Source organism: Pholcus phalangioides, unplaced genomic scaffold (assembly GCF_987345545.1).
Source record: "Pholcus phalangioides strain wild (caught in Gottingen) unplaced genomic scaffold, Ppha-v1.0 ptg000039l_1, whole genome shotgun sequence".
NCBI classification, from domain to species: domain Eukaryota; kingdom Metazoa; phylum Arthropoda; class Arachnida; order Araneae; family Pholcidae; genus Pholcus; species Pholcus phalangioides.
In genome coordinates, this window is record NW_028301625.1 from 25,884,653 (window position 1) to 25,912,549 (window position 27,897).

Genomic DNA, 27,897 nt, shown 5'->3' on the forward strand with positions numbered 1-27,897 from the left:
ACCCTCTCTTGACTTTAGCTTCTTGTGATGTTGGCTCAATTCTTATACCGCCCCCGATTTCAGTTGTGTACCGTTGAAAGAGATCCGGCATTTGAATGTAGTGGATGTCGCGACAATATGAGTGACAGCCCATCGAATAGCACTCCTCCATCGTTACCATCTTTCGGTTTTACCCAAGAGCAAGTCGCTTGTGTTTGTGAGGTCCTTCAACAATCCGGTAATATAGATCGCTTGGGACGATTCTTGTGGTCCTTGCCTGCCTGTGATCATTTACAGAAAAACGAGAGCGTGTTGAAGGCCAAAGCGCTGGTTGCTTTCCACAAGGGTAATTTCAAGGAACTATATAGGATCTTGGAAAGTCATACCTTCAGTCCTTCGTGCCATGAGAAACTTCAGAAACTCTGGCTGAAAGCTCACTACGTTGAAGCCGAAAGTCTGAAAGGAAGACCACTCGGAGCAGTGGGCAAATATAGGATTCGTCGGAAATTTCCACTGCCGATGACTATCTGGGACGGAGAAGAGACTAGTTATTGTTTTAAAGAAAGGTCCCGGAATATTTTAAGAGAATGGTACAAAAGTAATCCTTACCCTTCTCCAAGAGACAAACGGGAACTAGCAGAAGCTACTGGACTTACTACGACGCAAGTGAGTAACTGGTTTAAAAATAGGCGACAAAGAGACAGGGCGTCTGAAGCCAAAGACAGGTAAGCCATTAATCAATCAAATAAATTATAAATCAATTGTTTTCTTAACTCAACGATTTTGTACCTTTTTCACCACACGGCATACTTAAACGCATCGCTAAAAAACAGCGATACTCCTAGCCAGTGTTATCGAAAAATAATTTTGAAAAGTAATTTTTCACCCTTTGTCCAATATTTTAAAGAGTATTTCTTTCATGAAAAACAAAGAAATAACTCTATTATAAAAAATTCTTAAAATTTCAAAGAGTATTTTCACTCCTCGACGAAATTTGAAGGTTTAAAATTGAATTAATCAGAAGGTAGTAAAATTTTACTTTATAAAAATATATAATTTCTAAAAAACACTGTGAACACATATTACTTCAGTAAGTGTTGCTTGGAAACCTTACTAGAGACTAACTAAATTTAAAATAGTTATCATAAAAAATGATGACTTGATAATTATGCAAATAAATCATAATTAGGTAATGTGTGATGAGAAATGTTAGTCAGACATTCGTTTCGATATAATCACTTATATTACAGTACTGAAAATGTATATCCAAAACTATAGCTGAGTGGTCGATCACACACACAAGTCTAACTAATCATATGTTATGTCTAACTGTGATATGTTATATGAAAAGATAACGTCCCTTGGCCACGGTTTTTGTCCAGAATCTTCGGTGGGCCCTCAACTGAAATTTTTCACACACACACACAAGGACAGCCCGATATTTTAACCTCATTATTCAAAAACAATAAAATACATACATAATTATGAAATCGTGAATCAAGCATCATTAGACGCGTATTGGCGAACACTGCTCATAACTATACTTTTTTTTCTATACATTATAATTATATCTTGAATCTTATGCGGTACGTGGGAAAATATTGAGGAAAACACTCGTGCATTAAAACCACTAAGGCTATTCTTTTTTCGTACATCTGAAAACCAGCGCCTTTCAGGGAGCTGTCTCTTTAATAGAGATACGTTGGGAAAAAAATCATGTTTGAGGCTAAAAATGAGCAAAAATAAATGATTTTCATCAATCTAACAGAGTGTATGAGTGTGATATGCATACCTATACAGCACAGCAATAAAAACAACCAGTGATGTTTTTCTTTCCATAAAGTAAATTTAGAGCCCTAAAATGTATGGTCTGAATTTGATTTACCTTTAAAAACCGAATAAAAATTTCACCATAGCACACCGGTTGATAATCACTGCTTGAAACGCTTATTTTATAACGAAATTATACGTATAGCAATCTAAGTACGCTACAATCTTCATATTAAATCTTATTGCTGTATTGCTTCTAAATAAAAAATATGTAGGAAGGACAGAAATATTATTGTGTTTGAATATAAAACTTTTATCCAAATCGAAATTAATACTGAAAAAAAAAATTCTCTGTCTTTTAGCATCTTTCTGGTATTAGTAATATTAACATAATTTTATTAATACTTTCTACACAAAATAATGTCTGCATAAATTGTCATTGCTTTTTTTCAATGGGATTATAAGAACGCATAGACTGGAAATGCGAATATTAAAATTCCCAATAGTTAGTATTACCCCCATTAATTATTCAAAAAATGTTAGAAATATTAGTGAACACACATAAGGGAATTCCATTTCATTCACAAATGAAAACTAATTATTTGGAAATACGGGTATTTTTTCATTTTTTTCCTCCATACAAATATCCATATCGAGATATAAAACTCATGAAGACTAATTACGTTTTGTTCCAAATTCCAATAATTTCGGATTGTATAATGATGGTGTTTTTCAAGATCATAAGGACAAAAGATAACAGCGTGCCTAGAAAAGACCTTGAAACGGCACAGTAATCAATCTCTGGCATCGCTGTGGTCATCCAAGTGGTGGTCTATGTAGAAAACAGCTCACCAATGCACATGCTGGGTTGATCTCCCACTGACTCCCTCCTCTCTCTCCCGTCGGATAAATAAATAATGAAAAACAAAAAAAAAAAGATAATACGCTCCTTTATTTCTTCAAAATGAGAAGTAACTCGTTTTTCTCTTATCATTTCATCTTCTTATTCTAAGATAACATCCGTCAGACTCAGCCAAAGAGACTTTCTGATTGGGATTCGAATCGAGTTCATTTCGAATCAATACGAAGTTTTCAAAGTACAGAGCAAGAGAAAACATTGGGCCTCTTCAATTAGAAAAAAGTGTAAAGTATGGGGTTTTCCGGGTCCTTCAGAAGTCGGGGCCCGCCGTTAAATCCGCCTCTGTATCCGAGGCTACAAAAATGTACAGAAATAAATAATTTTTATCATCCAATGGAGCAGCGTTTTTCAACCGGTGTGTGTGAGAGGGTCGTAGGTATTCCACGAAAAATTCTATAGGACATTCAACCACATTATTTTCGATGGAAGTCCAAAACATAATGGGGCGCGGTAGCCCAGGTCAATAAGATACTCGCCTAAAGTACCAAAAGATGTTTAGAGGTGTCGCGAGTTCGATACCCGGTTCGTCCTTGTCAGAAAACTTTCCTGACACAGAGGTACAACAGAAATGGCGACATGACCACAGAAAAAGTTTGCTACCGCAGGGAGTCCCCCATCGAGAGGTTGGCGCACCAACCTCTCGATGAGTACCAAAAAACAAGCCTGCCGTTCGGAATCGGTAATAAATTGTAGGTCCCGGTCTAATTAGCCCTCGTGTGCAGAAAATGACCGTGGTGCGACAAAAATGACCAAAACATAATGAGTTCAAATTTTGTGACCGTAAAAATGAAAACCTAAATTAAGACCTTTATGATATCGGTGTATTAAATATTTAACTGAAAATACAGAATTCCATCAATATCTCATCTGAAAAAACAAAATACGTAAGCAATACAGTTGAATAGCCTAACTATTGACATTCAATAAATTTGCTTGCAAAGATATCGTGCAAAAGGCTTCAAGCTCAGATATGTAATTATTTGTTTCAGGAATTTTCATTATCTTTTAATTACAAATAAATCTTTTAATAGCTGTAAATTGTTTGCATATTAATAATTAAATCATCAAAACTGTACTTTTTCAAAAATCCCAATGTGTTCCGCAGAAGTTCAAGTGTGCCGCAAGATGAAAAAAGGTTGAAAAACACTGCTATAGAGTACATGTGATGTATTGATGCAGCAATAAAAGAGTAACCAGTGACGTTTTTCTTGCCATAAAGTTAATTTATAGGTTTAAAAATGCATGATCTCAATTTGATTGGCCTTTACAAATCGAATAAAAATTTCATTAAGTCATTACAAACCATGCATTTGTACGAATGTATGTAAATTCGGTATCCTTAACCATCAGTATTTGGTTTTTGCTTATTGTTTAATTTTAACACTCACTAAAAACTCATTCACAATAACTTCACGAGTAACACCACGATTACTATGCATAAATTGCTATTTCGTATTGGTAAATATGATAAATCGGTCTCCATCGTGTGATAAGATTCTTTATTCAGATGACCATACACTTGTGACTGTACCGGGTCTGAAGCAGATATAATGAACTCTGATTTAACGAATATTTCCGAACTTTTTCGAAATCAATCCTATTTAACGAATTCTGCAATCGGACCTCGATATAACGAACTCCTATTTAACAAATTTTGCAATCGTACCTCGATATAGGGTGAGCTATAGTCGAGTGCCCACACTTGGGACGATTTGGGGCTTTTTGTTTTAATATTGTATGTTGGTAACCCTACGGTTGTTGCAGATTACGTTTAAAGCAGATCATCACGTATGTTTGTTGTTGTGTTAACATTTCATGATAATTTCAGTAGTGTACAACGTGTTTCGGTTGAGAAAAACATTTTCATGTGTTTTCCTGAAAATCTCTCTCTCTCTCTCTGTGTTTTTTAATAAACTAAGGTTTACACCACACTTACGTTTAGACATGGGGGGGAGGGGGTTATGATTTAGGGCATAGTTTCCCAACCTTTTTTGTCCCATCGCCCCCTTCTTCAGAAATTTTTTTCTATCATCGCCCCTCAACGCAATCTAACCCATAGAATATATGTTATACTCGTAGCTTCTATCGTCCCCTAGGGGGCGTTAACACCCATGTTTTGGGAATCACTGATTTAGGGCAAAAATATGTTAGGTAATGTCTCATCTATAAAATGAGGTTCAATCTTTTTTTATTGCCATTATTGTCAGTCAGCCCGGCTTGAGTAGAAAAAAATTACGTTTGTTTAAACTTGGGACTATGTAAGACACATTAAATGAATTACAAATCAATTACATAGGAATGGTCATAGATGCTAGTTCAGGTGGGCAGCTGTTCTCCACCTATTTTATGAGAACTTACATGCTAAAACAGATGTGTTCTCATTTCCTGATGTTGATGACATCGATGAAGTTTCAATAAATAAGATAAAGAGAATTGTGAAACCTCTCAGCGTCGTCTGAGATCGCTACACTTTTGTCCTCTAGCTTTTCAAACATTTCAATATTCTGTTCTTTGTTCATTGATGTCAGCCAAAGTCACTACATACATTAACGCGTTTTTAAATTTTTTTTCAAGTTTATCTACTTCAAATTGTTCTAGTTTTTTTCCTAGTTTTCTAAGTTTTTCTACTTTCTGAGTTCATTTGTGCCTGTTTTGAATGTGTACTGTGATATGTGATATTTTCTAACCAGAGAACTTACTCTGTGATTTTGTCATGAAGGTTGTGACGTTATTTTTGATGAACAACATGATTTCTGAACTGTTTTTAGTCTGGTATTGTCTTAAGACTTCTTTCTGAAAAGGTTTAACCGGTCCCAAATTAAAATTATGTACTTAAACATGAGAAACACACAAAAATTATACTGTCCAACTTAGGGTACCCGTGTCTAACTTGGGACCAACGCCATTTTATTTTTTCCGGTACTAAATGTATATCTAAAATTTTCAAATTATCAGTACAAAGGGCCTGGAAACCCTTCAGAATGTGGGCAATTTATTTTAAATTTTAACGTTCCATTGAGGGATTGGTTTTTTAGTGTAAAGTTCAAAATTGTCCAAAGTATGGCCACTTGACTACATTGCATAATACCATATATTATTCATATGGTGTTATACTCGGGCATTGGCGTACGCAAGGGGAGAGGGGCTACCTGAGCAGAAATTATAGCGTTATTTGGCTAGAAAAACGTAACGTCCCTTCACAAGAAAAAAATTTCGAACCGCTCTCCCCCCCCCCCTTGAAAAAATCCTACGTACACCTATGTACACGGGTGTGTTGTTACACCCGTTAGGGTATTATGCATAATCACTGGTTAAAGTGATAAATATAGTGAAATTTATCAAACTTACAGAAACGATCGGCGATTAAGCATAATCACTGGTTTACCACATCTATCGTAACATACCTATTCCTCGTGACAGTTTTTTGAAAAACGTTATTAGCGGGATCCACTGTATAATTACCCTGTGGATTTTAATAAGCTTGTATCGACCGTAGCTTACACGAAAGCTTACGAGTACGTCGGGCAATCGACGAAGAAATAATCATGATGCGATGCGGCTAAACTCTGGCCTATAGGCCGCACAAAGTGAAATATATCTGGGCACTAGTTTCTCGATCATTTGTTCGACTTTTTTTACATACATGAAATATTGACCGCAAAATATATAAGTAGATCGAATTATGTATTTAGGAAAAAGCTATTTCAATTGGAGATTCTTCACAATATAAATGTATGGTTGTATTTATCAGTCTATGAAAAACATTCTTGATTAACAAAAAAATTATTAAACAATGTTCTCCGCCAATGAACATGAGCTGAACAGCGTAATCGGGAACAAAAATGATGTCCGTGCAAAAGAAATGTTCAGTAATAGAATGCCCTCATTTTTATTTTTGTTAAAATCTATATTTTCGATATAAAACTCTGTCTCTCCATATTCATCTTCATGGAAATTTAATAACATAAAAAACTAGAACTGGGAATCGATTAAAATTTTTAACGGGTTAATCAAAAATATTTAATCGATTAATCGACTGATTAATCAAATTTTAATCGAATGTTTTCAAAAGCCATTCAATCATAGCAAACGTAGTGTTGGTAACTTATAATATACTAATTGATTTATTCTATTACTCACGCATCTATCCACCGGATGGCTGGATGGATGTAAACAAATATATAAATGGATTAAGAAATAAAGGCCGTCAGCTTGAAGCTATTTAATATCGTCCCCCTTTGCCAGAAACATGAACGTGCAAATTTCTAGAACTTTGAAAACGACTTTTGAACGTTTAACTCTGCCCATGTTACTCTGTGGTAGTTGTTCTCCTAAAATGTTTTGTAGAATGAGTTTCAAAATAGGGGATAAACATTCGCGTTTTTGACGAAACTTAGACAACAAAAGAAGTGATCTAACGAGCTGATAAATCCAAAAAGTGAAAAGCTTAAGGGGAGACGATATGCTGAACATGCTTATCATATCCTGAAATTTCTTAACTTGGAACTTTTATCATTTCTTTTAATAAGTAATTTTAGAAATCATCACTAGTTTTCGTTGAAAAGGACTCGTGTTTCCCCGTGTCGAAAAATTTGATCAAAATGTTGATTTAAATATTTTTAAATACGGTCAGTTTGAGACCTTTAATCGGTTTAGTCAAATAAATCAAGTTAAATTATAAACTTTTAATAAAATTTTAATCGAATTAATCGAGGTGATTAACTCAACTAAAATTTTTAGCTGCGATTAACAACTGATCGATTAATCGGACCAGCCCTAATAAAAACATCAGTCAGAAATCATGGTATATATAAAACGCTAATTTCACTAAATATTATCAAAAAAAATTGTAATTTATTTACTGTAATTAATATTAAAATTGTAAAATTGATAAGAATTTTTAATGATTCAGTCGCACATGAGAACCATTGTCACTGAATTGTTATAATTTTCCCGTTGACACTGTAACTGGGGTGGACTTAATTAATGGTTATATACAGGAATCCCTTGAGAGCGTTTGTTTAAGTATTGAAGAAATGAAAGATACGATGATTACACATACATATAGATTTATATGACTCCATTAATCGAAACTTTTCAAATTTGATGGGGAAAAAAAACAATTTATATTACTGTGTTTGTTTCTCAATACGTCTAACTCATTAATCAGTTAACCGCCTTGAGTTTATGTGAAAAATGGTCGTATTTTCTCACATTAAACAAATTCTTGGAACGTCCCAGTCGCTGACTAGTAGTAAAAAAGGCCTAAGCCATGTTTTACTCAACAAGTTGGCATTTTCGCCTCCCTCTTTTTCTGTATAAGCCTGACCTGAGAGAAAAAAGTGTCCGCCTCGTCGCCGATGTCTGGGAGAAAACTTCACCCACGTATATATTAGTGTTCTTCTTTTGGGTTCTAACTTTGTTTATTTAGATCCCTACTTCCGCTACTTCCTCTTCTTGGAATTTCGGACTGTCATCTTGTTCTTTTGCCTGGAAGAACCCATTCTTTACTAACCCTGTCGCCAGGAGGTCGCCAATAAACGTCCTCCGGACTGTCGCAACTGATAGCAGTGTTACAGTTTTGCGTTGACACTCACGAAGAATCAAAACCGTGTTTAAAGATATTGACCATCTTTGCAATTTTTTTTATTTTTGGAATCCAAGAACTTTGGTGTCTTGATTGTAAGCAGTTTGATTGTAAAATAGAATCAGAACAATGATCGTCGAGCAGAGAAAAACACAATTCTTGTGATGACAGAGGCAGCAGTTTTACATTAGAATATAGACATTTCCCAAATAAGACTTGAAAAAATATCATTGTAGAGAGATTGATCGTTATATCGAGTATCGTTGCAGCCATAGACGTGCGCAGAATTTTCTCAAGGGGGGGGGGGGGTCAATTTTTTTTCTTCTTAGGGGGGGGGTTTACGTTTTTTCTGCAAAATAACACTATAATCTCGGATTGAGGGGGGTTAGAACCCCAAACAGCCCCCCCCCCCTGCGTACGCCGGTTCAGCAAGGTTTCACTGTATTTCTTTCCTTCAATTATTACCATAACACAATTGATAGTTTCAAACCCAATGAAAATGCTGGACGTGAAAAATCCAAGATTAATGCAGGGGAAATAACATTGCTTAACGTTTTCTTTTAAAACGAATGCTTGGTCATTAGGGTGCTTGTTTATTTCATTTTCGTAATTTTTCCGGTTAAAACAACCGTCTTTCACAGCAAATGATCTACCAAAAGAACATAAACCAGACGAAAACAGTCAATGACAAAACGCTTAAGCTGTGTGTGTTTTTTTTAGCCCCTATTGAATCGGGACCAGTTGTAACTTCGTTAACTCTTTCTCTCTGAATTTTAGAAAATTTATTAGTTTTTATTCTTATTTATTTTTTCTAAGACATGTGCATTCACAGTTGTGCAATGAAAACATGCGTGTTACTGTTGCTGCAACTTCCTGTTTAATAACGCTGAGTGGATACATTTAATATATATACATGGCATATATGTCTCTCTTTCCCCTCCATTTTTTTTCTTTGAAGTTTTAGGGTAATCATCGTCTTCTGGGAGATGAGTAAATATAGCTTCAAACTGCGTAGAGTAAACAGGCGCTTTCGCTCTAAAAGCATAATTTAAACAATCCTAAAACGCTCGAGCCTATTAATCTTAACCAAGAGAAACACTTGAATCTTTGTTAAACGTTTTTGTGATAAGGAATTTAAATTTTACTACCATTCAAAAAACTCTTTTTTTTCACACGTGAAGTTTGGTAATTGAAACAACGTAACACAGCACTGTAACTTTAATTTCTATTCGTAGGAAATTCTTATATCTACATGAAGAAAAATTTTCGTCATCTACGAGTCATATGTTTCCTTAGATATGGCAGTGTTTGAATGCAATGTCCTTGATGAGAAAAGTAGTTTCTCATTAACTTTTAATAGAAGTGTTAGAAGCCTTAGAGGGATTTTTTTCCTTTTTCTTGAATCGTTAGTCTCTGTGATACGTCATTTGGAGCAATTGTCTTTTTTTTTGGGATTACTCTTCCCTTTGATTTCAGTTTATTCAGGAAAATAAGCCTTGAAAAATCCATGGAAAAGAAAATGAAGGAATTTCGAGAGTACAAAAATTTTCGAGGCTTTTAATTAAAAAAAAATTAATAACTATAATTTTTTATGTATAAATGTATCAAGACATACAAGGTGATTCTCAACTCATTAGACAGATATTGAGAGATGGAAGAGCTCACTGAAATAAACACTTTTCATCAAATGTACGTTCACAACTGAAGCATGAAGGTGTTAGAGCAAGCAGTATTTCTCAAAGTGTACGTCCCGGCTCCTGAAGATTTCGCCAACCTTTCTCAGAGACGTCGCACTGAGCTGGAGATATTGATTTGAAAACATACTTATGCTTTGATTGGTTCTTTTATATAGCAAAATATCTACCAAACTATTCTGAAGAGCTGCGGATGACAAAAGTTTGAGAATCCCTGAGGGGATTGCTCTTCAGCCTGAAATCTTCTTATAAAAGCGAAAACTACTTTCCATATACAGTCAAATCTCGATAAGTCGAATGTGCAGCAGCCAACAAAAAATTTTGAGTTATCGTTATTTCGATTTTAGAGTGGAAAAAAGAAACATTTATTAAAATAACAACGCTATTATCGCATTAGTAAAACACGTCATACTACTGAAGATAAAAGAATTCGAAAACACAAATTTAATCATATTTAATTATTGAATGAAAATATTTAAAAATAAACTAGACGTACATACTGTGTTATGGAAACGGACGCATACATGATACTCGTATAAATGAAACGAACTATATAAATAAAGTGTATACAACAAGATTATTTTCTGTCAAAAAATGCACTGGCAGATTATCTCTTCTTTCGTGAGAAAGTCATTCGCATTTTGCAAGCAGACACTAAATGAATCTGCTAAACTCTATTGCTAAATGCTATGTTCTATTGTTAAATGCTAGAATATTTTGCTAAATTCTAGCTAGAATATTTTGCTAAATTCTAGCTAGAATATTTTGCTACATGCTAGAATATTTTGCTACATGCTAGAATATTTTGCTACATGCTAGAATATTTTGCTACATGCTAGAATATTTTGCTACATGCTAGAATATTTTGCTAAATTCTATATTCTATTGCAAAATGCTATATTCTATTGCTAAGTGCTACCTACTAAATACTATTTTTTAAATTTCTTTCATTCCCAAAAAACTTCGACTTAGAGGAAGAAAACTTCGAGCTAAAGGAATATTTTAACACCAAAATACGGAAAAAGATCTGGGGCTGAGTGAAAACTTCGACTTAAACAGATATTTGAGCTATTGGAGTTCGAATTATCGCGAATTGACTATATAACGAAACAAAGCGTTTTGAAAAAAAGTTTTGGGGAGCTCTTCAACCCCTCAAAGTTTTTTTTAATAAGTTTACATTCACCCTGTGAAATAATCATTGATTTTTAGTATACGGCCTACATATAAATAATCTAAATAGCCTATGCAAGCAAAAAGAATTTTTCAAGGGCAATTCATCGATAAAAATAGTTTCCTAAAGTGTGTTTTTGTATTTTGCACCTTAAATGGTGCTGTTTTACCATAAGGTACTTGAAAAATTGTCAAATTCATTTTAAACAAAAGTTAGCAGGCTTATATTATTTTTTATATTTGTAGGTTAATTTCACAAAATACCCATTGCGTGTGAGTTTTTAAATAACATGGATGGAAAAATATTTTAATCATTTAAGCGTTGAAAGGGGAAAGCGTATTTCCAAATGAGATTCTTGAATCATTTTTATTCTCAGTATTATGCCGAATCGGTAGTTGTATACAACCAATTTGATTATTTAGCCGAAATATTCAAATACAAATCTCTCACAACAGCTTTTTAAGATTAAAAGATATATACGTAATATGAATTTATATTCGTTTTTGTTCACTCATTTTTCTGCCTTATCTTATTATATATTTGTTCTTTCTCTCTTATACATACATACATGCATATATATATATATATTTCCTATGTATTTACAGTTGAACTTGGTTAAGTCGAAGTCCAAAGTCACTGGGAAAAAATTAAATTCATGCAAAATTCGAATTATCTAGTTAATCTATCTTGGATCCTTAAAATGACTGCAAATTGCATCATAATAATTAACATTCACATTGCATAATAATTATCAATTATTTAAATTTTATCACCCGTTTCTAATTATGAGACAACCGTAATTTTTTATGGGCAGTACATTTATATTTTATCACAATTATTGGTTTTTATTGCTCTTATTGGGTTGCTGTATCCTCCAAGTTGGGAACCACATCTAAGAAAGAGTAGAGAAAAGAGCAGAATTTTCAAACTTTTATTTTACTTTTAAAATTTATTGTTTAACTGCTTGGTCTCGAGAAAAACCAAGTCTGACTTATTTTTCTAAAGTAAACTTACTCTTATACAAAAATCATGATTTCCCCCTAATTTCGAATTATCCAAAATATTCGAGAAAAAAAATCGAATTAAACAAGAAATTTTAACATTAAATTAGATAGAAAACTCAAGGGGAGTTCGAATTATCCAATGTGGGGTCGGAAATGAAAAGTGTTTGCGGAAAAATACGAAATGCTAAGAAAATTTAAAAAAGCAGCTTTTTATTTACAGTAATAATTACAGTAAGTGCTCAAATGTGCCACCACCAACATCGATACAGGTAACGTACCCTTTCGAAGATGCCAGGTGTTTCACGAACAGTTGCGGCAGCGACTGTTGATTTTGCAATGAGATCCTCATCAGAGTTTTTCCACCAACACTTTTCATTTCTGACCTAACATTGCTATACAAAAAATGCTTCTTTATGTGTATTTTACCTTCCCTTTAAAATTTGACCTATGAGTTCGGGAACACCCAGTACTGTATTCATTATCATAATTAAAAATTCTACACTCACATGTAAAAATACAGATACAAACACAAAGGCCACAACACGTGAATTTCCTATAAAGGTGGATTGATTAACTTTCTTTCTTCCTCCTGAAAAAGAGTCCATAACATGTAAATGTCATTTATACCTATCTAACAGACTACCATAAATACCCGGCGTTTCCCGAGTTTCAAAGAAGGGGAAAAATCCGTGTTATCCCTTTACAGGGATAAATATGCTTAAAAACGCATTTCGAAAGTTACTGTTGTAGGGCGGTTTTTCAGACATTCGTCGAACCTGACATCAATCAAATACTGTAAATTTGTATTGAGAGAATGGGAACATAGAGACAGAAAATCAAATTTATATACAATTAACAAAATAAACCGAGAGGAATAAAAGAAAATACCATAATATATGTAAATAAAAATATGGTTGGCATCTAAGAATGAATAAGCTTCTCGATTTTTCCAGCCATGAACACTACATTTCTTTTTAAATGTGTCTAAGGTGGTAGAAAAACGTTTTAGGACAACCGGAAAATTACCACATCCTAAAAAACCTGTGGATGTTAAATACATGAAAATTTTAGAATGGTAATTCTGTGCTCATATGGCAAAATGTTAGTCACTTTAAAATTTTACGTGACAGCAATTTTAAGATTCAAGATGTCACGAAAAATACTTGATAAAAATGACTTATTACAATTTTCCCCCATTTTTTACTTCATTAACTGAAGGAGAAAGACTTTTGACATTTTTTCACCTCCTAAACATTAACGAACGAGACTTCGGAATGCGAAAAACTCAATATTTTGGGAAAACTGACTTATAAAATTTTTCCATCTGAGCACAAAATTATTACAAGTAGAACATTATCCAGTCAAAAAAAAAAAATTGATGACTCCTGCCCGGTCTCAGAAAAAAATTATTTAATTTATAGTAAAAGTCAAAACCTGAAAAAAAAGTATAAGAACAAACATGTTTTGTGACGTCAGGGAAAGAAATTTGCATACTTCGGCATGTTGGCTTAGTAGCTGATATTGTCTTGATTGGTCTGGCGCTGTAAAATCTGGTTTGTCAAAGTGTGAAGATACTGAAGGCAATAAATACATTTTTCAGAAATTGAGAAGGTCAAAATCCTTACTTTCAGAGAAAATTTTGTCATGAAATTTCGAGAAGAATTAGAAGATCGAAAACTGTTGTTTATAACTTCATGAAGGATCAACTCTTTCTATTCGTAAAAAAAGGTCGATTACCGACAGAGCTGGATTGAAAAAAAATTCTCTGGTGTAACTCAGAAGGAATACAACTTGCCTTACGCAAGTCGAACCGTGCGCAATGTGTTGAAAAACAATCCGAATGTCCGGTACGCAAAAATGAAGTGTAAACCTTCTCTTACAAAACAGCACAAACCAAAGCGAGTTCAATTCGCCAAAAAGCATATATCTTTTGGTGCTAAGTGGAATGACGTTGTTTTCCCTGATGAGAAGAAATTCCATTTAGATAGACCAGACGGTTTCAAATATTTTGGCATGACCTACGCCATAGCAGGGCCATATTTTCGAAACGTCGATCGGGAGGTGGATCAGTGATGGTTTTGGGAGGTTTTACATCCCAAGGCAAAACTTAATCGTGTTCATATGCTGCAAAATCAACTCGGAGGCATTTTCATCTCTGACATTCTGTCAGAAAATCTATTTCCTGAGGCACCTCTTATAACTTCTGGACAGTATTTGTTTCAAAGGGACAATGTTTCTATAGGCATATTTCAATGTCTACAAAGTCTTGGTTTGAAGCCAATTTGGTGGAACTCGTTGACTGGCCAGCCAGAAGTCCTGATCTGAATCCTGCAGAGAACTCTTGTGGGGCATTTTGACATGAGAAGTGTATAGAAATGATACGCAATAGGAAAATAAACATGACCTTATGGCAGTTATCAAACAGGCTTGGAAGAATATTCTACATCAAGTTATTTATAGCCCGATGACACCCAGAATGATAAAGATTATAGAGAAAAGGGGTAATTTTTTTCCTTAGCTATTAAAAATATATGATTTTGTGAAAAAAATTTCCAGCGTGTCCTTATACTTCTTTTTCCAGGTTTTGAGTTTTGCTATAAATTAAACATTTTTTTTCTGAGATAATGCAGCACTCATCAAAATTTTTTTTCACTGCTAAAGACTTAGCCCTACTTGTAATTATCACTCTCAAACTTTCATGTTTAAATCCACAGATTTTGAGATATGGCGACTTTTTGGTTGTCCTTAAACTTTTTGCCACCACCTTGTCGGGGTACTGTATAAGCTATTCCATATATCCGCCACGAGACATCACAATCTGAAATTCTGTGCTCAGATGACGAAATGTCATAAATCACTTTTCCCAAAAAATTGAGTTGTTCGCATTCCGAAGTCTCGTTCATCAAAATTTTGGAAGGTGGCAAAATTTCGTCTTTCTCCTTCAGTTTATGAGGTAACGACAGAGGCAAATTGTAGTTAGTCAAAAAGCCACAGCATTGCATTTTGGAAAAATACTGTTTACAAATTTCCCATCGTGAAATTTTAAAAAAGTGACTAATAACATTTTGCCATATGAGCACAGAATTGTCCCAACCGACATTGGTGGCCCTTGTCAGAGCATTACATTGAAGGTATGGACCCTAAGAATAATTTTCCTGGTCCATCTTGTACACCCGATTAAAAATCTTAAACTCTTTAATCTAGTATTCCCCGACACCTACACTCTTCCAATAAAAATACTGTTCAAACAAGTACTTCAAACAACCAAGTCTCTTTTTTTGGCACAAACCCCGCACATCAATACGTGTCATAATACTTCATCTCTGTACCCCCTGGGCCCTATAGGTTATTGACAAAGTCTCCTAGGTAGTATCTAGGGGGCTCTTTTGGTATAAACTATGGGTCTTCAACCAACACCAGCTGTAGTATACATCTATAATACTATAGCTGGTGTTGCTTCAACCCGTGGCTCCCCGAAGATATTATAGTGGCCCGCCAAGACACCGATTAGTGAAAAATTAAATCAGCATTCCACTATCTGGAACTTTGAAACTATGATCGTAATTCTCATTCATTTTGGACATTCTTTCAAATAGTGTAAACAGTTGGAATGTCTATAGAAAAATCAAATCTTGACCAGGATTCTTGCTGATCAGTTTCCACTTCAAATCCATAAGAGAATAATTTATTAAAATTTTCTGAATTTTATCAGAAAACTTTTTATTAATATTGGTCGAGGAGTAAAACCTTGGAATAAATTTGCTATTTCAAGATGAAAGTTAGTTTTTTTTAACATCAGACTGATAGTCCTGGGCATTGTTGTACAAAACTCTGAGAGTGAGAGAGCTCTAAATTTGTCAAATTAATTAATAATTACTTAATGATTGTTTATATTAATTAATTATTGATAATTATATAATTTATTTATTTTTTATTTTTTGCAAAGTAAATTCAAATTTTTTACTATAACAACTCATTATGTAGTCACCGGGCAGGGGAGAGGGGGTTGCCCAACCTCGGTGATTCACCTCTCCCATTATAGTGGCCCGCGTAACTTTACGAAAATATTGATGCGGCCCTCGGATGCAAAACTTTGAAGACCCCTAATGTAGACTTTCAACTGGTATTCCCCGAAATCCTGGGGTTCCGTTGGAGCTTTCTTGGGGTTCCGTGAATCAAACGTCACGGAACCCGAAGAATTTTTAAAGAAAATCTTTTTGTCACTGATAGCTATTCGTAAAGCAGTTCTTCAATTTGAATTAATTTAAAACTTACCGTCTTTTTTACTCTGTCACTTCACGTTTTATTGGTTTGTGTAATTTATTGGCGGTTTTTTATATTGAATTTTTAAACCTTAATTCCGTTACAACTCCGTGCGACAGATAAGACGCTGTAAATGTTATTTAACGTTTTATCTGGAAATTATAAATCCTAAAAATATATATACAGTATATGTTTTTTCCCCTTTTTTGGAAACTTTTTATCCGCTAGGAATGATTCTTGAACCGCAGAACTTAATTAAACCTAACGGGGGACACCTTATATAATTGAAAATTCATTTGGGTTCCAGGGAACAGCGGCATAACCATCAAGGGTTTTGAGAAAATCTTTTATGTTGGAACCTCTGCCCTAGACTAGTGGCTTTCTAGGGCATCGCTAAACTATGTTAGGGGCATTGCGGCGAGCTTCTGATAATGATGTGTGCCTGTTCTGTGCGCGTTTAAGTGGTCTCTCTCTTCATTAGATTATTCTGGGCAATCGCGCATAAACGTTGACCGAGGCAAGAGAGCCGCGGTTTCGAGAACTACTGCTTAAGACCAAATCTACATCCTTTTTTCTATAGACATGATCTAAAAACCCAAATTATGGAAAATTGAAATGCTGACTTTAGGAGGACGTGGAGAGATCTTTTTAAGTCGGAAATCGAGAATTATACAGTATTTGCTGTATATTTCTCGACCATTGTTTAAATTTTTTGACCATTGCAGAACAATGATCTGAAAACCTGAGCCGCCGTTAAGGAAAATTACAAAATCAGTAAGCTTAGTCCCACTCAGGCTAATACGATATGATTTATAAGGCTCCATTCTAAATTCTGTAAGGTAACCTGAGGCCAATGGTAAACGAAACTTCAATAATATTTATCATTTTGACATATTTGAATATTTTCTCGATCAAAACTCTCAAACTAAAAAAATTATTGTGATTCTAATAAAGCCAAATGGGCGGTCATTGTCTCCAGTTGTGTGAAGTAGGCCCCTATGCATTTCCTAGGTTTCGAATCAAGTTTAAAAATGATAAAAATGCGACTCTTAGTTTGAAGTTAGAACGGTTATAGTATTCACTTGAGAAAAAGAAATGACTACCATCCCGATTGCTTCGCACAGTTCTAAAATCGTCTTCAGCTTCTTTATTTTCTTTTGCCAATTTCTTAAACTCACCCCAAAAACCTATATATTACTTGAAGAAAAAAAAATAGAAGTAAAAACCATAAACTAAGACAGGTTAGTGTATCTATAGAAAATATGCAAATCTGCGGAAAATATCCTATGTTTTCGCCATGTTTCTTTCTATTCCTACTTTTGTGAAATTCGGTGGTCTCTTCAACAAGTTGCCGGAAATTCTGAAAAATAATAATAAAACCGTATTTACACCCTTTGTAGCACTTTCTTTTAGTTTTTATTCATGAATCTGTCGGGGTTGTTCATGCATTGGTTTATCCCGTTAGAATTCGGTTTAGCTTAGAGGAAAGTAGACAGAAATAGAACTTCTATTTATCTGCGCACTACTACCATGTAACGCCGGTAACATCTTTTGGCAAGTAACCAGACATCGTTTTTCTTCTACAGTAAGTAGAGTACCTCTGATGCAAACAGTCGGGATTAGCCGATCTTATAAATGTTTTTTTCTTTCTTTCAGAGTAGAAAGAATTCGTTCAACTCATTTAAATACAGAACAAAAACGACCTTAGAACAAATTAAGTTTTTCGGCATAATTGAGAGACCTGAACACTGTATTTACAACTGTAACTAACTTCTTCACTAACATCATAAAGCAATCAAAATAATGTTACTATAGTTCTATAATAAGTCAACTTTTCAATTATTAAAGTGTCCAAGAAATATTGAAAAAAGCAAGTGAATGTCCAATTACAGTTTCGATTTCTTTTAATTTTTTTTTCAAATCAAAAAAATATTCAGGGTCGAGCCAAAACAATAAATCTACCTACCTGATGTGATGTTCATTCTCTTACGTATGCCCAAATTCACCAGGGTCCGAGACTCCGTGTGTGCGAACACCTCGATATAATCATTGATATCTCCTTGAACTTAGATGCAATGCTCTTCATAGTGTCATTCCTGGCTTTGTGGACAAGACGAGAAAGCCTTTGTTGACCTTTGGCATGATCCCTCTCCGACAATTCGAATTATCACTCGTGTTGCAACATCTTTGATATTGATTACTGCATAGCGTCAACATGAACAGCCTACAAACATTGCTGTTTCCTAAGCACCGAGCCATGATTGATCTGCCCAGACAAAATATCAGATTTCTTTCTTATCCGATGTTGTGGTGAAACAAAAATTACCAAAAACCACGTTTTATTTTAAACTTTCTTGATACTGACACGTGCCACATGTTTGCTGCAGGAACGAACGCACTTGTTTTTTGTACACACGGTTTTAATGTTTCGTATGTACTGAGATGTTATACGCGTAAAATCACATTATCTCATAAATATACATACAGTAAATGCACGATTCGTGAAAAGAGAAAAGAATGAACCTCTTTTGTGTGTTATTCAATGGGACGTCTCATCCTTCTATTGCTCTTCCTGTAAAATTGGGAATTTTCGATGTACGAGGTTTTTATCATAAGGTCACGAAATAGTACTGTGTACAAGAGGTACGGTATCAAGAAAAAAAATCGATGTTGTGTTCTTTTTGTAAATTCCATATCTAACTACACTGCTCAAAACAATCAGGGGAGCACATGGTTTTAACAAAATTACGCAAAGATGTATACCGATAAGTAACATAAAATGAATCATCCATAATTTAAAGCCTAGCAGGAAACGGAAGAAGAAAACTTCATATGCAAATCAAAGTTCATGACGTCAAAAACCAGAAAAAGGAGATAAGGGCAGAAATCGGGATGTTGCAGAAACGTCTGTTTTACTGCCGTAACTGTGAAATTCGAATGCGCAGTATTTTTTTTTGAGACAAGGTGACTTGAGGATGTCTCAACAACGTGATTTACCGGAATCCATGGCATGGCGTGTTATAGGCAGACTGGAATCCGGGCAAACACAACGTAGTGTCACGGACGCTGTTGGAGTCGCCAGAAGTGTTGTTGCAAGGCTGTGGAATCGATTCCAAGAAACAGGAAATGTTAGACGTCGACCAGGGCAAGGTCGGCCACGCGCCACTACAGCAACTGATGACCAGTATATACGCTTAACAGCCCGTCGAAACAGAACAGAGAATGCTACGCAGCTGCAAAGACGGTTGCTCTTGGCAACAGGACGAAGGGTGTCCAGCCAAACAGTACGTAATCGGCTTCATGAGGGAGGGCTCTATGCACGTAGGCCAATGGTCTGCATTCCGTTGACCCCACGCCACCGTGCGGCCCGAAGAAGATGGGCTGCTGAACATCGAGATTGGGAGCAACATGATTGGAGCCAAGTGCTGTTTACAGACGAGTCCCGATTCAGTCTGGAGTGTGACACCCGACGTGTTCTGGTATGGAGGGACAGGGGCACTCGAAATAACCCCGCATTCGTTCGTGAAAGGTCACAATACAGACGAGCTGGTTGGATGGTATGGGATGGAATCAGCATAGGCGGACGTACGGACCTGCATATCATTCGGAATGGCACTTTGACGGCCCGATGCAGACGAGATACTGCGACCTCATGTCATCCCTTACGCTGGAGCCATTGGAGATTCCTTTGTTTTCCAGGATGATAATGCCCGACCGCATAGAGCTCGTCTGGTGGAGAACATGCTTGAAGCTGAAACAATACAGCGTATGGAATGGCCAGCGTGCTCTCCTGACCTGAATCCAATCGAGAACATGCTCGGACGACGCATTGCTGCGCGACCAAGGCCGCCTGTTACTGTCCGAGACTTGCAGATTGCACTTCTTGAGGATTGGAACAGTATTCCCCAAAGTCTGATCGATAACCTCATCGCATCCATGGCAAACAGGTGTGCAGCAGTCTTAGCTGTTCGAGGAGACCACACGCCCTATTAAAACTCATGCATCATGTCTAAACAGTACTTTTTTTTATCGTTTACATGTAACCAAATTGTTGCCCTAAATCATCTTTTCATGTTCTTTCCCTATTTTCAAAGAATTAAAGCTTAATTCCAAATTTTTTTATGTATTGTGTCTGTATTGCGCATTGATACGCGTGTACTATCCATTGTATGCCAATACGTGGCTGTCTCGCACGGGTTTCTTCACTTTTTTGCTTGCTCCCCTAATTGTTTTGAGCAGTGTAGATCAAAATCAATAAATCAAGTTAACTGAACGGTTACACCAGGACCCGAATCTACTAAAATATAAGTTTTAGATGCTATACTACGTTCATGGCCCCCCACATCCTAGAGCAGGGCCCCTAGGATGGGACTTTTGGCGGGCCCCCAGACCAGACTTTTCATGGGCCCCTTTATAGTGAATTTATGGCGTGAAAAAACAAAAAAATGATGAAAATCGTCCCAGGCCCTGTCAGCCTCCCCATGGCTACGTTTTTATGCAACTTATTATTTTTAAGTCTTCAAAAAAGATCGATTCCACTAGGCTATCGATCCCCGACCACCCACAAGGCGAGCAAGTTTCGTCGGCATACATTGATGAAAAACAAAAATGCGTGCCTATTTCGTGTATGGTATGACGAGTTTGATATCATCTATTATCCAAACTTCCAGTGAATGAACGTGTTTTTGTCATGAGTATGTCGTGTGCTGTGTCGATTCTAGTAAATGAAGCAAACTCATTTATCTCACAAAAAATCCCTGAACTCGAACGGTCACCTTTGAAAGGCAGGAAAATTAACCCTTTATCTACCAGTTTATGAAAAGTAGAGTAAAAAGCTAACGATAATAAATAATTATCGTGTAAATTAGTTGGTAGGTCAATTTAGTTCTAATTAACGACAGCAAAAAATTACTGTTTTTCAAACAGTCACATAAATTATCTAACCTGGTACTTTCAAGTTCCATCGACAGATAAAGAGCTAATTTAACATTTGTACAAATCAATAATTTTACTTACTGTTTATAATGATAACAGTAAGTAACAACAAATACTGTTTATAATGATACACTGATAAAAAATTATTTTCATTTCAAAAGTGAATAAATAATTATAATCAGAAACATTCTCTCTTTAGTTTAAAAACATTTTTCTAAAGTCTTGAAGAGTATTTCATTTCGGGTTGTTTCGTTTGCATTTGTTTTATGATTGCTTTGCTATGCTGATCTTCAACGTAAATTACGATCCCATATTGCATTATGCAAGCATTGCTTCGCCTAAATTTCTCTTGTATATAGAGGCCCATTCTTCATTTCTTTTCATTGCCGGACAAGCACTTAATTGACTCGTTTGCGATAATTGACTGACGATTTTTGATAACTGCTTGCTACGATGCTGGAACTGTTCACAACGTTTATTTTTTTTTTATGCCTTTATCAACTGAAAAATTTTAATTTTATTAGATAAACTAGATACACTTTCTATTGCAATGTATAAACACGCGAATATATAGTATATAAGAAATGGCAGGGGATATTCAGGATGTAACGAAACTGTGGGAGATTTAAATACCGTATATTTGTTACGGTAAACGTTGTAATATAAATCGGTGATTATGCATGCTTCAGGGCCGGAACTGAAGGGGAGGAGCAACTGCCCCAGGCGGAAGTTTTAGGTGGGAACAAGATACACCGTTATAAAATTATCGGATTTTAAAAAGTTGGGGAGGCGGAAAAAATCCTAGTTACAGTCTTTCATATATAATCGCCTTAGCAAATTTGATTGGTACAGTCGGACTCGCTTATAACGAACACGGATGTTAGGAATTTTTACACATAACGGTTTTTCAGTTTTCGGTGAATTTCATATTGCTTATCTATAATTATTGCTTATAACGAACACCGATTTCAGCAAAGTACGTCTATAACGAATTTTCAAGAGATTTCCAAGCATGGAATTGTCACGAATTTCTTTACAATCTTGAAACTTTTACAAGTCTCTTTGTAAAAGCGCATCTCTCTACATTCGTTTGAATGTAACAGATGCACTTATTGGTTGTTTTTATCAAGTTTGATCAAAGATCTTTTACAGAACTTGAAAAAACAAACAATAAACCTATTGGTTACATTCCAGCGAATGTAACCAAGAGGCTTATTGGTTGTTTATATCTGGTTTTTATTATTATATAATAATTTTTTTTTAATCCTGGCCTAAATCTTCTATAAATTTGCCTTTCTGCAACAGATAATGTCTTTCTTTCCTTCCTTGGAAGACGTTCTAGTAGGGCTGTTTTGAGTACTGTAAAATTATATTTTGCTTCTTTTTTTATACTTTCTCTGTTAAATCTTATTTTGTTTGCAGAAAATCACTTTGGGAAGAAAGGATTGAGCTTATATATATTTACTTCCCAAGAGAATCTAACCTCCAAACCACCTTTAGCCATTAACCAACCACATTTGCCATTCTCAATATATATTCGGACGTTGGTTCTGGTGGTTTCATCGTGTGCAAATCGAATTTTGAGAATGATCAATTGCAAAACGCTACTCATCATGTTTGGTTGAAAGAAAAAAATGAATAAGAAAGTGATTATATATATATATTCGAAAAATATGGGATTACTCGAAGTTTTTCATTCTATTCTTCAATGGTTCAAAAAAAATTTCCAGTGTCCTCGCTCTTATTAAAAGAAAAGGCATTACATTTTGCATGCTTATTTGAAAAAAAATGATTTGAACGCAAAACGTTCAAAGTCCACAAATATGTCAAGGGAAAAAAGTCTCATTGATCCATATTTTTGTTGATACATTCAATTATACTTTTAATCTTTATTAAAATATATTGTTTCCTATTCATTTTAAGACTGCTCAGATTATTGAAAAATTCGTATAGTGCATGTTTTATTTTGCTTAAACGCATCATTTTTCAAACTAGTACGGATATAACGAAGTTCGCGTATAACGAATACAGTTTCGCTGTTCTTTCCAAGTTATATGCGAGTCCGACTGTATTACTACAAGTATATATTCATCCCTTTTACCAACAATTATGCGTGATTCTCAAATAAAGGTGAAAAAATATGATAAAAATATGGAAAAGTTCCTATACTGCCATAAAAATTATCAGTCTTGTAATGTTGGCTATCTTCACACACATCAACATGTTCAAACAAAACTAACATTACCGATCAAATTCATCTATCAGTGTCTCTCAAAGTGGGCAGTATCGCTCCTGGGTGGGGGGGGGGGGCAACGGAATGGTCCAGGGAGTGGTGGAATCTATGGGTATAATATAGGATCCTATGGATTGACTTCGAGGTGGGAGTGATGAAAAGAAAACATTTCTGAAAAAGGGGGCGATGGAACAAAACGTTTAGAAAACCCTGCCCTATAGATTTAGGTTTATGCATAAATGTCCGGTAAATTTGAGTAATTCATTAACGATTACACGCACGTAAACAATCACCAGCAAATGTGATAAATTCTCTGTATGTGAACAACATTAATCAAACTTGCCAACATGGTCAGTGATTGTACATAATCACTGGATTTATCATTTTTACAGTCACATGTACACTTTCATACTTTGTGAGAAGTAACAGTGACTTCTTAAATACCCAACTGGGAAGGTGGTCTGAGTCAGGACATCACATGCTCTCAGATAAACAAAATTATCAATTTAAATATTAACTAAAATATTAACGTTACAATGAAATTTTCTTTGCACAACAAAATTAGTTCATCATAGAGACTACCATATTTGGGGATGGGATGAGAAGTGATTCATTTTCTTTTCCATAAAAAGTTACTCCGTTAAAAATGATAGGCGATACTCTCATTATGACATCTATATTCGTTATGAGCATCACGTTTTCCTTTTCTTTTCTTTTTTTCAACTCTTGGGTAAATTTGCCTTTTGTTGTGTTTGTATTTATCAATGAACGTTCTCATCCGATTCTTGTCTTTTACTTTTGTTCTATGTTTATTTGTATGTTAATATTGATGCAGTTTTCATTTACATTTTTCATAGGGATGGCCTGGGTGACAGAACAAAGATAACAAGTGATTCCAACGATGGGGATTCCAATTATGGTCGAAAATCTCCAACAGACGAACTTTCTCCTTCATCCGAAGTGTTGAACAATTTTTCTGGTTCTAATTTACGATCGGATAGAAAAACTAATGTGTCACCACCGACATTAAATGTTCATCAAAATCACGATCAAATCGAAACTAACCAACAACACCATGTGGTTGATAACAGAAACTCCAGAATAGAACATCCTCCACTGCGATTCGGGCACTTTGTGGATATGTCACCTGTTAGCACACCTATACCTGACATTGGAATGCACATGGTTTCAGCAAATTACCATAATTTATGACCCTTTACACCAGTGATTACTGGTATAGAAAAAACAAGTTTTCAAAAAAGTTGGAAACCACTGGAAGTGGTTAACATACTCATGGAAGTAAGCATGCTCATGTGAATACGTATCTGGCCGAATGCAAGTTATTAAGTTAATTGTATTTAGTTTTCAAATCTGAAATATTTCTGTGTTTTTGTTAAATGTTTTAATACATGGTTGACAATGTTTTTTACACCAACTTTAAACAAAGAACTAAATTTCTTGATGCTAAAAGTTCTGTACTTGTAAAATTGATTAAATTATTTGTAACAATACTCAGAACTGGACAAAAACCTACTTTGTAGCTATTTCTAGTTTATTATTGAAAAAAAACACAGATTGACGTTTTTATAAATAAATTAATACATACATGAAAAATTTATTATGCGTAACCCAGATAGCTCAACCTCAAGTGTTCTTTGCTCTAGAGAATTGAACTAGAGGATCAACTTCATTATGTGAATTTAGATTTCAATGATTCTGGAAATTATTTACCATACATTGTTTCTGCTGAGAAAACTTTTGTCACCTGCTCCCTAGACTAATAATTGTGCTTTCTCATAACATTCATTTATATCAGTAGTTCCCAATCTTTTTGAAACGTTGAGCCATTTTTGGAATCAATTTCTATGCAGGAGTCCCTTGGGTCTGTCTTTTATTTACTGGGTTTATTACATTTTCCTGGCAAGGCTGTGAACCCCCCCCCCCCCCACAGACATGTTCATTGAGCCCTAATTGATCAATGGAGTACAGGTTGGGAGCCATTGATTTATATGGTTAGCAAACTCACGTAGAAATCCTTTCAAATAGAGTATTTTCTGAAATATGCTATGCATTCGTGTACTATGTCTGTGTCATTTCATCAAATATTTTTTTAAATGACAAAAAGTATTGTATACTCAACAATGTCAAAAACAACCATACATCAGCAAAGGGATTCTTAAATTTTTTACCAGCGACCCAAAATCCACAACTCGATCAACTTTGCAAGCCACTCATGGGTTTATTTTGAAATAAAAAAAATGCTTATTAAATATATATTATCAACAAAATATTTGTCAAGATTAGGGGAAATGAGTAGTACAATAAGTAGACTTTTAAAAGGACTGTAAGTGAATTTGTACGACACATCTCTGAACCCCTGCACTAGCATGTGAAACAAATAGAAGATTTACTGGATTTTCTTGTTTAGATGGAAGTGATTACTAAAACAGAAATTCTGATCACAGAGACTTCCCCTCCTGAAGCCAGGCCCCTTGATAGCAATTTTATAATGTTAACAAAAAACAAAGATTTGCCCCTCGAATAAAGCCTTGAGAACCTCCTACGATGATGATAAGTGTGTGACAGTACAGAGTTTTCTCTTCATACAAAATTTAAAAAAATAGTAGCAAGCTAATTCATAAGTTTCTTGTATCTTCTTTAGAGTCTTTTTACGTGTTTTCAAAGCAAATCAGTTTTAACAATTGAAAAAATTGTTTTAAAAAAACTTAATATTTTTGTGTTATTTGTTTGAGCTATCATGGTAGAATATTTTCAACAGCATTTGGTGTCATGATTTGATGCTAATATATCGCTAAACGAATGCAGAATTGAAGGACAATATTTTCCATATAATTCCATTAGGTAATTTCATACTAGTGCGTGTGCAGTCTCTCAAGAGCAATTAGATTATTGACTTGATAGACGGCACTATAATAGAGAAATACCTTATATTTCGATTTGAAACTATTGTGCTATTTTGAAAAAGAAATTTATAATAAATTGGAAAACAAAAACAAAAAAAAAAAAGATTATACTGTAAAACACCCTGCAACAAATCATTGAGTCAGGCAAGTCTCTGAGTCAGCCCCAGAATCTAACCCAGAGATTCATATGCAGGGTGTCCCAAAACTCTACCACCAAAATGAGAGAGATGATAAATAATACACAAGACAAACAATTTTTCAAATAAAACACAGGGTCACTACCCACTTATTTTGGTGATACGTGTATTGCCCTACTTCAGAAGTCTCCAAAATATGGCAACCTTGCTCACACAAGAGGAGTGGCAGGGAAATTTCTTCCTTCCAGTCACGGACAATTACAAAGGAAAAAAATATTGTCCCCTTTTCTACTCTTATGTTAGTGGGAGGATATTTTTTCCCCTCTCACACCCAGGAATACTTTGGGACTTTTTTTCTCACTAGTAGCTTGAATTGGATCCAGTCAAAAATATAGGACATGAATTTATGTGTATATATGTATAAATCAATAGAATTTGAAGCTAAGACTTTGTTGAGCAAGTCTTAATTAAAAAATACCTAATTCATGTATTAAAATTCCGTTAAACTGCCTCTAATATTTTGTGGCCCACTGCGATTGCACCCTTTTATCTGTCTAAGGTTAGCGCTGATTTTACTGTCAAAGTAACAAGAAATTCTTATTTATTGTCAAAATGTAGAGCCTTACAAAAGAGAGCAATGAGTCACAAGTGTCTCGTTCTTTACCTTGGAAAATATACTTTTTAATTTGAGAAGGAAGTCATCTCCAACTTTTATGTTAACTTTTGATCTCATCTGAAAATATTTTCATTGAATGAAATGTTCATGAAAATTAAAAGTAAAAGAGCATCAACCTTAACTTTGTGTAGAAGTTTCAGAACAGGATTGGGAAATAAGATGTATAGTTTGAACATTTAATATCTGCAGCTTTAAGAGAACTTGTAAATGAAAATTTTGATGAAATGCGTCCAATTTTATTCGTCTGGATTCTATTTTATTAACGCACATATTGTACTTGTCTCCTGCCCCCCACCTATTATTAAGCAATTTTGTGATCTAAGGCCCAGATTGATCTAGTCCCTACATCAGTTGAATTCTGGCACCACCCTTTTGTGTTTGAAAGTGAAAAATGATTTTGTTCATAATGTAGTGGACCACACTCAAGAAGTGAGAAAACACAAATGACAAATGCTGTTTATACATGTGTGTGATTATAAACTTCTGTTATATTGTGAAAAAAATTGATGTAAAACTCTTTTAAATTTTTTTGTTATTGTGATGTATGTCAAGTGAAATAAAGTCTGATTTTAAAATTATAAGTTATTGTTCATTTGTAACAATTT

At 34.8% G+C, this 27,897-nt stretch overlaps 1 protein-coding gene across 1 annotated transcript; it reads left to right on the forward strand.

The window, feature by feature from the left end:
- LOC149065762 (homeobox protein six1-like) lies at nucleotides 1-27,873 on the forward strand. The gene is made up of 2 exons (XM_089253704.1): nucleotides 1-704; nucleotides 24,413-27,873. The coding sequence occupies exons 1-2, from the start codon at nucleotides 28-30 to the stop codon at nucleotides 24,765-24,767; spliced, it is 1,032 nt and encodes a 343-aa protein (XP_089109830.1). The 5' UTR covers nucleotides 1-27; the 3' UTR covers nucleotides 24,768-27,873.
- Nucleotides 27,874-27,897: the final 24 nt, after the last annotated feature.

Excerpts from the sequence above, each read along its gene's own strand:
- LOC149065762 (XM_089253704.1), top strand. The coding sequence starts at position 28 with ATGTTGGCTCAATTCTTATACCGCCCCCGATTTCAGTTGTGTACCGTT. Across the intron at positions 705-24,412 it reads GCGTCTGAAGCCAAAGACAG|GGATGGCCTGGGTGACAGAA; the intron begins GTAAGCCATTAA and ends CATTTTTCATAG.